This window comes from Anopheles bellator, chromosome 1, assembly GCF_943735745.2.
Source record: "Anopheles bellator chromosome 1, idAnoBellAS_SP24_06.2, whole genome shotgun sequence".
NCBI classification, from domain to species: Eukaryota; Metazoa; Arthropoda; class Insecta; order Diptera; family Culicidae; genus Anopheles; species Anopheles bellator.
In genome coordinates this window covers 55,512,337-55,526,617 of record NC_071285.1, presented here as the reverse complement: position 1 = coordinate 55,526,617, position 14,281 = coordinate 55,512,337, and the positions used below count along the sequence as shown (strand labels likewise).

Genomic DNA, 14,281 nt, shown 5'->3' with positions numbered 1-14,281 from the left:
AAAGTAGCCCATCGCCCCGATTTTCCCAAAGATGAGGTCCGTGCGCTCGCACACATGGGGCACCATGGGCGCATTCATGGGCCTGTCACAATCCGGTGTACAAATTGATAAATTACCTCACCGCAAACGAACAAAACGCACACACAGCCACACACAGTGGCGTAGAAAAACGACCAGCAGCAGCAGGATCGGTGGAAAAATGGTGGCAATCTTGGGCTGGTACGGCAGGCAGGCAGCCAGGCAGCGAAAGGATTCCGGGACATTCTTCAAGCCGCTCGGGTAGCTAGAGCCGAGCCGACGAGCCACCGGCGGTCAGGATCACAAAAGGGCTGATTACAGCATCTCTGACAGGCCACCCGGAGGCTGCTCCGAGGGCCGACCGAGCGAAGCCAGAGAAATTAAGCTTTTGCAGCCCCGTTGGTTGCCAACCTTGTCGACTATCTTCGGGGGACTGGCGGAAGGTGCCAACCGATGCTGCTACTGCTGCTGCCATACGTGAGGAATCACCTCACCAGGCACAGCCGTTGCTACGTCTGGTGGCGAATTCCCTATTTCTGCTCCACAATGCGACAAAGCGACCTCGCAGCGAGCAGAACCCGAGAGGAGGTTCAGACACCGTTCACACGGACCGAACCGGACCGAAGACGTAACACGGAAGCGTCCTGACGGGGTGACCTGAAAGCGGCACCAGCAAACGCGGGGCGGTTAGAGAGATTAAGACCATAAATTATACTCACTATCAAGCCACTTGGAGTCGTATTTCAGGGTACGCTTGAAGTTAAACACCTTCTTGCCAGTTGTCATGTTGTACAGATCGGTGCGGAATATCACCGTGTCGGCTTTCGTGAATTCGGCATTCGTCCCGGAGTACTGCAACCGATAGAGAATGAGAGAGGACGAGTTGAGTTTGAGAACAACAGTAAATGGTGGGTTAGTAATAAAATTAGTTTACGCGAACGCATGAATCAATTCACAGCACTTTTATTTTTGCTCCTAGAGGACGCCAAGAGGCAATAGGCAAAGGTCCTGCTCTCTTTCGGTTCCCGCCCGGGAAGAAGTGTGCTGTCAGAAACGCCTCGCCGATAAGCGAGCGACGGCGGCATCCTTCGGTAAATGGCAAAATGGGGCGTGAAAATGGGGACCCATTTTCACGCCTTTGTTACACCCGGGGACCGATGTGACCGGGTTCGCTCGCTATATTTTGGGGCTTATCTCGGGTCCCGTGTCCTGACGACAACACACATACACACGGTTCGGGAGGATCGAACCGAAAGTGTGTCACGTGCAGAAGTTCCTTCGTTGTTCGGATTTCGGATCTCTTCTCACTTGACTTGACATTTGGCCATTATTAGCCGACGAGGGCTAGCGTACGGAAGGATGCATAAATTGGCGAGACGACGGTGGTGCATTGATAAAAATGCTGCTGACTTTCGTGTGCATCTTGGTGCGAATGATAAACGTTGGACACCTTTTGCCTTGGGTTGCACTCCGGAAATGGATGGTGTTGAAGTTTCTAGTCCGTTAAAGGCAGCAATCAGCATCAGCATTTCTAGTATTTTTTTCTAATTCCTAAATGTAATTGTTAGCAGTTTTCGTTGTCACTTACCAGCGCCGGCAAATCGCCCGGATTGCCCTGCTCCACGTAGATCGCCGTCGAGTTGTCGTACGGATCGTACGGGCACTTGGCAATGCCCAGCCCAATGCCGGGCACGTACTCCGACCGTGACAGCTGCGTTAGGTTGGACTGCAAGAAGAACGGGGAGCAAAAAACAAAACACACAGATCGTGAAAAAAGTTATTGAATATCGTTGATAAAGCGCCAAATGTAAATCAACGGGCTACGGACGAAAATTAAAACGAAAAAATTGGGACCACCATCCCCCCCGAAAAAAAGGGCAGCCTGACGAAATGAACCGAATGAAACGGGCCTTTTGCTGCCAAACGGACTCTAAGCAGTGACTAAAAATACGTCCACCAGAGCGAGAGCGGAACGGAATGGAAAGTGAGGCCCAAAAATGTGAAATGGCCCAAAACAAAGCGATGGAACAAAGCGCCGTGCGCCGTCACCGCGGCGGTGGTAAAGTTTATAAATTTTCCAACAAAATGGTCGGCGAGTGATCAATTTTCCGGATTAGCAGCAGGACGATGGTACCTGGGTTTGCCGTTTGTCGGCTGTGTCATTGTTGTCGATGGTGGATTGTACTTTTTGCCAATTGCTGGCGGGAAAATCTGACACAGAGTCCCGAAGTACCCAATCCCGGCCCACCAATAGGACCGTGTAGAAGGACTCTCCAAATCGAATATGTATTGATTACATAGTGAGTACAAAAACGTCGACGGCGGGTCGACAAAAAATGTCCCAAACCGTCCCAACTACAGCCATTACTCTCGTTTTGGGGGCGAGTGTGTGATCGAACTTGATCCGGTAGAAAATTGCGACAAACTGGCGCGCGCGGTGAGTGAAAATTCATCACAAAGAAAACTCACCATTGGCAGGCCGGGCAGAGCAATGAATAAATGACCCTACCGGTTGGGCCGGTCGGGCCGGTCGGCGAGTGTATGAAAGCCGAGTAACTAAGGGCTTTCCGCGGTGAGCACCAATTATTGGGCCACATACAAGGGCGCGCCCGTATGTGTGTGTCGGTTTTTCCAACAAAAAAAACGTGGGGACCAAAGGGCCGTGGCGACATAAATATTAGATGGAATTTCAAACAAATCTGGCTGCAATTTTAGTTACGAACCGTGAACCAAAAGTCAGTCTCTGCCGGGCCGCGCCGCCGGTCGCTGACAAGGTTCAGTCCGTTTCTTTTTTCTTTTGTTTTCCGGAAAATAGGTGCACATTCGGATGCTGCTAGGAACAACACAATCCAAGCCGCGCGTGTGGCGCTGGAATTTTTGTCGGAGTGGACAAAAAAGCATAAAACAACAGAAAAAGGCACCCGAAAGGGAAAATCAGCGCTCAAGAGGGGATGGCATTTGTGCTGCTGCGGCTGTTTATTTTTCCGCTCGATGATGAATTGGAAAAATTGAAATAATAAAACATTAAATTCCGGCATCGGCCGAGGGTAAACAGTGAGAAGCAACAAAAAATCGCTGCCACCGCCATCACTAAAACAGGCTCAATCAGAGTGGAATTGTTTTAGTTATTCATAGGTCCGGGTTTCCGGGAGTTCTCGCAAACAGCACAATGCACCTTTTTAAAACAATGCCGGCCGGGCGGGCCGAAAGAACCCGAAAGGCTTGGCCCTTCAAAAATACCGGTTGGCCAGCGACGCCATTTTGTTTTCAATAAACACAAACATTTAAAATCGCCGGCTAAATGATTCGCGCTGGCGCCGAGAATAGTTCCAAGCCGCCAGCGTTTTTGGGTGACAATTTTTAGGCCTCAATGTCGCTGGGATTTCGTGTCGCAAACGTTTGTTTGCTCTGGCTTTCGCACCCGTACGTTCGTTAGGCCCCGGCACCGGGTTTGTGAGCGTGATTCGAGTGGCAAAACACCACACCAATCAGAGCTTTGCAAGCCGACACAATATTTTCGTTGCAATCAACCGACCTGTGAGGCGGTGCAAATAGATTTTTCCCGTCTTTTATTGGCCTCATTTTGCGTATTGTAACATTATTTAGTTTGCAAAAAGCGAAACCCATCGGTGATTTATGATTCATCACCGAGTGCGTTGTGCGTAATTATTTGATTGGCTTCCGTTCGATGGCGCGCATGTTTTTGGTTCTTACTTTGGTGGGCTTGCGGAAGTTTTTAAGAGCCAGCCGGATCGTTAGAGCGCCAATGAAAACCGTTTGGAGTGCGTTCCACTCGTCCCAGATTGAACCATAAATTCAGCGGCACAACAAACCGAGCGCTTCCGTTCTTCGCACCGCGAGGCTCATTCATGGACCGGTTGGAGTAGTGACAGTGGTCGGTGATGAATTGAAAACTGCATCCTCTATGAATCACCGTCGGCTGCAGACGGCGGCTGTCACTTTCTCAGTCAAACGTCAACGCCGGCACCGTGCTGAGTTTGGAGCGAGAGTACGTCGCAGCATGCTGTGAGGCACGGAAAAAATATGTCGCCACTCGCGTCGACTATTTTTTATTAACATTCCTAGGCGCCCCACAAAGCATGCGTTGATTTGTGGCCCAAACTCGCCCGGCACTCGGGCGCTCCACTTTTTATGGCGCTCTTTTTATACGTTCAATCTGTCGTGAAATTGAAAACCCTCAAACATGTTTTTATTACGAGTTTTCGAATTAGGTAACAATGCATAAGATTATGAATCAGCCATTTGAGTTTCGAGTTGCGTTAGCTCACCAAAAATGGCCACCGGATTGCAGGGGGCAAATGACGGTCCCATTTGGACCCAAGTCATTACGAGTCAGACGATTAATTATTTACGCTACATTAGATTCGCCGTTTTTCCAACACCACGATTGGGTTCTTTATTAATACAAAAAAACAAACAAACAAAAACTCCTTAACCCTTCTCTTCGAAATGGCACAGGCACGGCAGGACATTTACGGAACTGCAGCCATGGTTCGCCACAAGCAAAGCAGAACACTCTAGAAACAGTCGTCGTTTTTCCACCGCCCAACGGAATCGGTCTCAACAACATGAGAGTGTTCCGAGTTTTTCCACTTGATTGACTTTGAGCCACTCGAGCGCCATGAAGTCACCTGGTAGTGCCGTGCTGGTCGGATCGGGTGGCGTTGGTCGGACTCGGAGACCCCTCCAGCGCTCTGATAAGCTCAGGTTCCCCTTCGCTACAAACATACCGACAGCATGGGGACCCCACCCGGGCTGGTAAACGTTTAAAGACGACCCAACACTCGAAACGCATCGCTTCAAAAATCAATTACGAATGCAATCGACTGTAAGAATACGATAATGTTGCCGTTAGCAAAGCGCTTATCGATTAGAGCCGGGACCCTTGCCGGAGGCCCCCTACGGCGGTGCAGCATTTTGTGGGCCTGCAGCCTCCGGAACCGAGAGTGAATGCTTTAACACGGGCAAACGGCAAGCCAATCTCTTTAAGAAACCCCTTCCAAAAATGGGCGGCAGGAAAAGTGTGTATTGTGAAGTGTAGGGAAAACTCTTTAACACGATTTTTAATGGGGATTTTAAGCAAAAATAGTCTTCTAGGCGCTCTTTAATTAGATTTTTGATTTTATGGTTTACTTCGCAGCCTATTAAAAACCAGGAACACGGGCGGAAACAGTACAACCGCATTGCCCTGAATCGGCTGGCGTTGATGAAAATGAGCTGCACTTTTGCTGAGAGTTACCCTCCGATCCGCGGCCCAATATCGGCTGCGGCTGCGTCGTCTCCGGAACGCGATTAGTATCAGAATCGGGGACGAAAGGAGCAGCGAAGATTACGACACTTGGCCCGCGATAAGAACCTGCGGCGCACGCGGACGAAAATTACGTTACACGGAAGTGATGTTTGACGCGGAGAACCTGCTTTTACGACGATTTTAAAAATCTTCCACAGGACGACGGTGGACGCCGCAACCGTCGAGCCGCCGTTTCATGAGCCTATAATCTTTGATAGATGTTGACAGGTCGGGCGTTAACGGTTTATAGTGATGTCGCAATGTCGCTGGCCCAAAGTAGCGCAAAAGGACGCCACCCAACCGACCGCGCTCCGCGTTTGCAGCAAGAAGGTGCTGGTGTGCTGATGAGTTGGATTTTGTAATTTAATTTAATGTAAATGACATTAACGACCCGCCGGCCGCACTGCGGCCTCTATAGGCTGGCAACCTTTTTGGTTTGGCGCGCGTGCCCTAAGGATGCTCTTGGCAGAGACGCGCTCTACCAAAGCCATCGTTTGCAGATAGTCATCGGTATAGCTTCAAGATTGTCACTTTCGGCCGGCCCAAACTGCTGCTGGCGACTACACTCTGGTGCCGCATAATTGAATAATTATCCGCTTCTCAACAGTTTCACACCTTCACGGAGATTGTGGAAAGTTTTCAGGCGAAACAAAGGATAATCCCATCAAGGCAAAAAGAGCTATTCCAAATCTGTTCGTACAACATTCATTATTTTACAAGAAAAGTGGAATGTTTCCTTAGCGGAAAAAATGCGCAAAGTAAGTTTGCATAATGTTGACCGTTGAACGCTAATACTTTACAAATAAAGGGTTCAAGAAACGAACAACAACAAAAAACAATAGGGGGTCGCAATTCACAACCCACTTTGTCCTTCTCTCCCGGCTTTTGTACTTTAGCTGACGGATTATGTTGCGAGAGAAGCCATCATAATGGGTACACGCCCATGCGCTAATAGCGGCGCACCATAAAGTGGGGTGTCCTCGGGTGTCCTTTTTCCACCCAGCGGCGAACCTCCTGCAATATTAAAAACCATTTTCACCGGCCGAAGAACCGTACATTCTTGGGACGCACCCAAGATTGTGTGGTGTCAAATGGGCGTGAAAATGGTGCCGTCCTCGCGCATTATGATACTGTGTCCGTTTTCCGCTGGCGATGCTGCTGCCCGTTGACAATGGCTTAACACTCGCAGGGCACAGCGGAGAGCAGCAAGAGAACCGCGCGAAGCGATGCCCTTTTATTCCATTCATTTTTAAAACCGGAAACGGAGCGTGAACGAGAAAAAGGAACGGTTGAAAATGGCCACAATGCGATCAACCGAGGGTTGAGGATTGGCCTTTATGCTTATGGTTCCCAGCAATCCTTTTGCGACTCTTCCACTCTTCCCTTCCGATGGCACACGCTAATGGACAGTGCAGAAGGTATGGATGGCTCGTCCGGTCGCGACCTTCCATTGAAATGGTAATTGCATTTTCGGCTTAGCTCAGCACCCAATCGGTTGTGGGTCCTCCCATAAAAATTAAACCGTCGGTCCTCGATAGAGGTTTAATAATTAATTCGAAATGTGTAATCCGCAACGTGATGCATGACACTGACATTTATCAAACGTTCTTCTAATACTTACGTAAATGACCATATCCTTTGGGTTGTGCGCGTTCGTGCCGCAGATGTAGAGACGGTTTCCGCTGTCCATCGGTTGGATCACTCGAATGTGGTTTTTGCAGTCAAACATCTGAAAGGAGACGATAATTTAAACATAATTTAATATGGCAACCATTGGCAGGACAAAAAGGAAGGTTCGTTGCGCTACTTTCAGCAGGGCCCCTTAAAGCCTTTCGATCCGCCTTAATAACCTAAAATTGATTCCGTTTTTCTTTTCACCGGCAGCCCCCTGATGGACTCATTGAAACTTTGTCATCTACACACCGGCCGGTTCGCTCGGATTTTTTCCTCTTCACCGGGCCACGCGAGAAGGATGAAATTTCCGTGTCATAGAGAAAGTTTCCTACAATAAACAACACTCTAAGCGCAGTGCTTTGCAGCGTCATTTGTGGCACCAGAGCAGCATCCCGAGGGCGGCCTGACGGGACCGCGCCCCGGAGTGCAATATGTTGCAAGCGCCAAAGTACGATAAATATAAATTATACTTTCTCTAATAACTTCAATAAATCCCCGCATTGTTTCCGCCCGGGTCCACCACCAGATGCACGAATCATGCGGCCTGCGCACTCTCGATTGGCCCCTTACCTGCCCAAGATGTGCCAATTCCCGGCCGCCACGACCACGAGCCAGAGAGCACAAAGGTCTCCAGCAGGCGCAACCAGGCGCCTCCACCGGTGCGGGCGGTGCGCGATCATGACTGGCTGCGCACGACGCTCGTCAGGGACACGGGCGCGCGATACGATTTACATCATTCGAGTGTCTTGCGAGCCGGCGCTCTTGAGACAGTGGTCGCTACGCCGGGACTCCTGGGCAGCAGCGTCGGCAGGAGTCGGCAGAGAATTATGAATATTGACGCCGGAATTTATGGCGTGCAGTGAAGGAGAAGTTTCCAGTCATCAGCAGTCCCTGGCCGCCCGTGGCCGGTGGTTTCGCGCACTTTCGCACAGGAGCGAGCGCTTGCAGCAGCGCCATCCGAGGTCCCCCACGGGATCCGTCAGAAAGGTAAAAACGGAAAGCTGCTCTCTGTGCCGCGCGCTGTCACTTGCACCATCGACGTCGCGTCGCGCACAAACACGCTCGTGCGCTCATAAATTGAACAGCTGCGGCCAACTTTCGAGGCACCGGGAACGGGGGCCACCACCAGCCACCAGGCGAACCAGAAGATTGTGCGATAATTTATAGTAATAACTTTAACAATTAATAACTTGATATGTGCAATTTACCTAATAGAAAGTGAGCTCACACGCGAACCGCCGGGCGCCAGGAACGACCACTTATGCCTGGCGACGGGTTCGATTGCGAAGTGGCACTGTGTGGCGGCGAAACTTTGGCAGAATTATTTCTCCCAAAGGAATCGAGGGCCCGTCTTTGTGCGATTGTAACTTAAATTATGTGATGGCGCGGACTCGTCGACCCTCTTCTCTCCTCTACCGGTCCGTGCTCGGACGGCCCTTTATTTGCCTAGTGCAGTGGCCGGAAGGCATAGGAACTTTAATGTATGTCTGTCCAATTATATGGACTTGATTCTCGGTCCGGGGGTTCTGCAGACGATGACCGAACTTTAATAGTAAAACTTATCGAACAACTTCAGGTTGAGCAATAAAGTTCCAACAAATTGTTATCCATTTTTATAAGAATAGTGTTACAGAATGGGATCAGAGGGCAACGTCGGATACGTAGACTCAGAGTATGTTCATCATTTAAAGACATGTGAGCCGTGAATCCACAGGCCATTAGACACATTCACATATGTGGCGACCCTTGTCGGTTTCCGGGGACCGATTTGATGGTTTGGCCAAACAATATTAGCGATTCCCGGAGAAAGCGCCGGCGTCGTCGAGGGATCGCAGAAGAAACATGAGTCACAACGGCCCGGACTAGCGCACAGTCTCTGCCCGCTGATGAGTCGCATCCTAAGGGCTGCTGCTGCTCCTTTAATCCTGACTCATTTAGGCGAACGCCAACGACGGCGCGTAGATTGAATCAAAATCACAGTAAATCTATTAGTCAAACAAAACGCGTCAAGGCGACCGAGTTCTCGGACCGGCGGAGCGGCGAGCAGAAAATGGACCGGAGATCACTTTACAAGCGGCTAATGCTTTTCTGGCCCGAGAGCGCCTTGCAGGAGGCGGATGGCTCTTTCCGGTCGCCCTAAGACGGATTATTTCCAAAAGAAGGGGACTGTCCATAATTCTTTTACCGACTCCATCGTGCTGCTACTGCCGGGTTCAAAAAGGTCCACCCCCAAATCGAATCAGTCTGGGGCCGCCGGGCTCGGGTTTGGCTTTGATTCTGCCCACATCACAAATTGCTGCAGCCTAACGGTCAACTCATTTTCTCTCCCTGTTTGTGCGCCGCCCATTAAACCAATAATCATAAAAATCAGAACGAAGCTAATAACTGTCACCGAGCGGCGGGATGCGTTTGTTCCCGTGGCGTCGCTCATCCTGGACTGGAGAAGCCGCGCCCACAGCCAGATGTAGGTCCGAGCGAGGTAGGGGCCGGACTCTGCTGTTTTGCAAACAAAGACATCTTTCCCCGCCCGGTGGGTTGTTTATTGTCCGGCTAAGTTATGGTTTTTCTGTGCTGTCCGCTGTAATCATTGTCATAATCATCCAAGTCAGGCCCCGCCAAGAGATTGATGGTTCCGTCCGTCGGATGGAGAAAGTGCACCCATAAAAAGCTCAAAGAAGCGAGTCACACACGCCGTGAGCGCGATGTGATTGATGGCGTCCATCCATTCGGAAGTCGATTGCTTCGCTGCGGTGTGTACGATATGGGAATAAAATTGTAACCAATAAATTCGAACGGACCGGACCGAACGGGCCGCTTTTTAAGTTCTCTCAAAACCAAACGAGCATCGAAATGTGTCAACACTAATTTCGGATTCCATTCTTACCGTGCAGCGTGCGCCAATCACTTAACTTTGCGGTGGATATCGGACACCAGAAGCGAGAGATGACGACTGCCGGCCGGCCACATGATCGAGTTGCGATCGCCGAGGAAATCTAATAAAAAAGTCTAGCCGCCGTTCAAAATTTATTTCCTTCATCTATCAGAGATCAGATACACTCTCTACCTCCCTTGTGGCCTGCTCGTGGTTCCGTGAGACATCGTTTCTCGATTCATTTCACCCACCTGCCGGGCGCCACTCACGGTAATAATGGGAACTGACCGTGTGAGATATGTTCCGCCCGGACTAGCCCCCCGGCCTTTGGCGATACTTCGATACGATTATTACATTCGATAAATCAATGCTGCGCTAAGGACGAGACGGTCAAACTGGCCCTCACACGCCACGTAGGAGGTGGAGCACAAAGGCACCATCATCGGAGACCATTGTGAGGTGTTTCGTTCGGTTCGCCGATCCGTCACCGATTGGACGGGAATTTTAAACATACAAAAGTACTTTCTGTTGGCATTCTTTTCCGGACCACACACGGTACGGTACGGCGTGGCAAATTGGAAAACTTTGTCAAATATTTGCCCGATCCCCCGGACACTATACGTGAGCCGTGGCCGTGACGGCCTCCGGGTATCGGGCGAGAATCGGTACCTCGGATTCTATTAGAGTTCGCATTTCTCTCATCGCCAACACCTTTCGCCGCAGGTTGGTGCACATTTTTATGATGCTTTGTGACCGGCGACTGGAATGAAAACCCCAAAAGCCGCGAAAAACCCGAAGGCTACACGGAACAGCACTAATGGATTAATTCGTTTTTCAATTACTCCACTTCACGTACCACTGTTCGCCACACGGTAAGTAAAGCTCCCTGTGTGTTCGCGTCCTCGAGGGCCCATAGTAGCTGACCAAAGCAGGAGAAGCTTCTTCGTTTTTTTTTTGGGTCGCAATCCAATTCACAGTTAATTTTAGATTCCGAAGCATAAAAAAGCTTGCGCCCCCTGCGATGTTGACGGCTTTATTTCGCTGGACTTTTGCTGGGCTAGGGCGAAAATTAAGCTGCCAGCGCCGCGAACTGGCCCGAGCGAACTTTCGATAGATGTAATGCAAAAGTTAGTGCGCAACCGGAGCATAAATCAGGACCACCGTGCGGGGTGGCTCCACCGAGAGAGCCCGCCACACATAAATAAACTCGCCACCTTTATCACCACCGCCAGTGAAATTGTTCTTCCCCTCGCGACCAGACATCCTCCACGAACCTGGCTGTGCCAGAAAGGAACAGAAGGACAGGAGTGTTGCTGTGTTTGTCCACTCTTGTGTTTCGGAGGACGTGGAGTAGTGAAAATTGCATCCACACAACACACACACTGGGGATCGGATGGTACACATTTTTGTTGTTGCGAATTTCCCATCAACACTTAGGGCTGCGCGTCGCTCTCGAACTCGATCACCGTGGAAAATGGATGCAATTTCCCGTTTTCCGGATTTGTTTTCCACCGCAGCCTCCGCGCACTGTATTTGCTGCGCTTTTCCCTTAGCCCGGCCACTGCACAATGGGCAGACCATAGTGGGGTCGTTGCATTGCGAGAATTATGTTACGGAATTCGATTTTCTCCAAGTTCGATGTACGGAACGGATTTCCAAAAAAATTCCGGGACATTCCAGTGACCGACTTCGTGGCCGCTCTCGATCTCGGTCTCTCTCTCTCTCTCTCTGTGTCTTGGGATGTAAAGCAGCAACTCCCAAGTTGAGCAAAATGTTGCGTATTGTGCGATTTTGAAACAGGAAACGATTTATGGTACGATAAATAATGTGCGCGGGCTCGGCGCTGCGCCTTGTCAACACTAGTCTGGTGGATGGTGACTATCACATTCCCCGGGCCGGGAAAAAAGACCCACCAAACCAGCAATTCATATCGTCATAAAGGGCACACACCGAGTCATGGCGCGCTCTGGCCACCAGCAGGTTTGGCACAATTTATTGTGCCTGGACGATGATCATGTCATCATCTGGAGCCGGTGGAACCGGGACCACTGGAGCGCTGCAAACGCCACGAATTGGTTGAGTTATTGCTTCCGGAAATTGGAAACTCGACTCCCCGACGACGACGACGACGACGACGACGACTGCATGCATCAACTGTTTATGATGGTTATTAAACTTTTGCCTCTAATGCTCGCCGTGGCGGACACTCGACGTTTCAGATTCGCAACAAAACGCTGCTGCCGCTCCGAAAAAGAGCGAGAGATTTATCAACTTGGATCGCAATTTTTACACCTGGCCACCGGGACCGTGTATGTGAGTGCTGTCAACGGGTTGCAGAAAATTTTTCATTTTAATATCTGTTACTTCGCCCGGTGACAAAACTCCGTTATATTCGTGTCAGAGGCTCAAGTAATTGAAACGCGGACGTAAACGAGGACGGTTCTCAAAGTGAGTGCCGCCCAAGAGTCGTGTGGGGAGTTTAAAAAAAAAGCCCCAAACAAAGTACGGTACGATAAACCCACCGCTCTAACGTGATTGTAATCGACAGCAAAGGACGAAACGGCGAAGGTTGTAAGTTTACGTCAAACCATGTTTTGACAGTTTGGATTTGGTGCGGGGCCCGAGGTGCACCGGTAAGAAGTTCCCGGAATGCCCGGTGCACCAATACACAGCCGTCAGTTCCGGGAAGTTTTCTGACGTGCACCGCCACCCGCAGCAGACGGGCTTTGTTTTTTTGTGGCCCAGCCGCGCGAGAAGCCAGGAATCTGGAAAGTTGCGCGCAACAATATAACACAAATCAACAACCGGCAGAGCTTTGGCTGGAGAAAGTTTTCTTCCCGACGTGCCGTGGTCGACCGTTGGTGTTGCACGTAGAAGTAGTTTCTCCTGATGGATGTCAGAATATCAACATCATAATTTTCCACCCCATCGATCGGACCATCCCGAGGGGCGGACCAGTGCAGTAAACCATATTATATTGGCTGCAGGGGTGGCTGTCAGATTTGCTCAAGTAACGCTCAAGTTCCACACGGTCCGCCGATACATTGCCGGGTCATTACCGGGAGCGCTGGGTTCGTCACAGGAATATTCCGAAAAAACGGGGGGCGAAAATAAATTGCCCTCATCGTACCCACCGGCGGCCCGATCTGCCGCGGGCGCGCGCCCCGGGAAATTGGCGCAATTTTCCATTATTTGTACACTTAATTAAACACGCGAACGGTGCATTAGCACATCGTAATGCTAATGTTCGAAAACGTGGACGGCAATTGAACCGGCCGATAGGAAGGCGAAAATGGCGAATATTATTAGTCGCACCGAGTTGTGCACTTCCGTCGGCCGGCGATCCTTAATGTCTTTTTAAAAGTCTAGCATTAGTGAGCCCCTTCCGCGTGCATTATTTGTGAGGCGAACGGACTCGGGTGCATAGGAAACGCTGTCTTTTGACCCCTGCGTAACATGGTTCTCCGAGGGCAGGAAAATGATTAGAGAAAGAAGCCGTGAAGAGACATTGGTCGTTACCATCCCAACACTCGCGCCGAGTTAGACGGAACCCAACAAGCGCCCGATTCCATCCATCGAGCGATCCAATGGATAAGACACGTGCTAAGACACAAAAATTATGTACGCGGAGAGGTCCGATTCGTTTGGCTTTCGAGGCAGCGCCAGGGAAGGGATGGTTTTCTTAAGAATCCCACGTGAAATCATGAACCAGAGCGGGTGGCGTATGTCGCAAAACGTCCCATTCTGGATTCTGAGAGCTCGATGGCTCGAGGTCAGAAAGGAGTTAGTTAAAGACTCGGGTAATGTGGTACGCTCAGAACGGGATGGACCGTAAAGGATGAGGCCCGGGTATTGGTTTAACTCAACCGAGCCGAGCCCTTATGACAACAAACATCATGCCAACATGTGGGAGAGCAAATATATCTCAGCGATCTCTGATTTCTGTAGATGAAAACTGTAAAATGAAATCATCCTCCGGTCTTTGAGAGCTGCGTTTCGGAGTTGCCAGTCAAACTCGGGTCACAAGCGGGTCCCACCGCAGCAGTGAAGGGATTTATGCGCTATCGAACCCTGAACGGATCGGATGAATCGGAGTCTTGAGCGAAGAAATAAAACATGTACGTCGTCGTCGTGGCTCACATGACTGCACTGTCGGATGGAACTTAAAACAAACCCGGGGTAATAGAGTACCCGCGGAGCGACCGAATGTCCTTCAAGTGGCGGAAGAAATGGGATGATAAATCAGCGGCGGGATTGAGGTTTAGTTTAAAAATCAAACAAAATGGAAAGACATTCGTCCGATGGTGAAGATGCCGTCCGGAGTTTGATCGCCAACATAAAAGCGAAGCGAAACAATGAAAGGAAACCCTAAGTACACTGCCTTCGACGAAGATCGACGATGCCCG

At 50.2% G+C, this 14,281-nt stretch overlaps 1 protein-coding gene across 1 annotated transcript in view; it reads right to left on the bottom strand.

Moving 5' to 3' along the window:
• Window positions 1–14,281, bottom strand: part of LOC131215899 (semaphorin-2A-like) — a 153,900-nt gene that overhangs the window by 18,478 nt on the left and 121,141 nt on the right. Inside the window, exons 5-7 of the mRNA XM_058210295.1 lie at window positions 6,951–7,058; window positions 1,607–1,744; window positions 738–870 (exon numbers count right to left, since the gene is read on the bottom strand). Of these exons, the coding sequence (XP_058066278.1) occupies window positions 738–870; window positions 1,607–1,744; window positions 6,951–7,058 (379 nt within the window). The remainder of the gene's footprint in view (window positions 1–737; window positions 871–1,606; window positions 1,745–6,950; window positions 7,059–14,281) is intronic.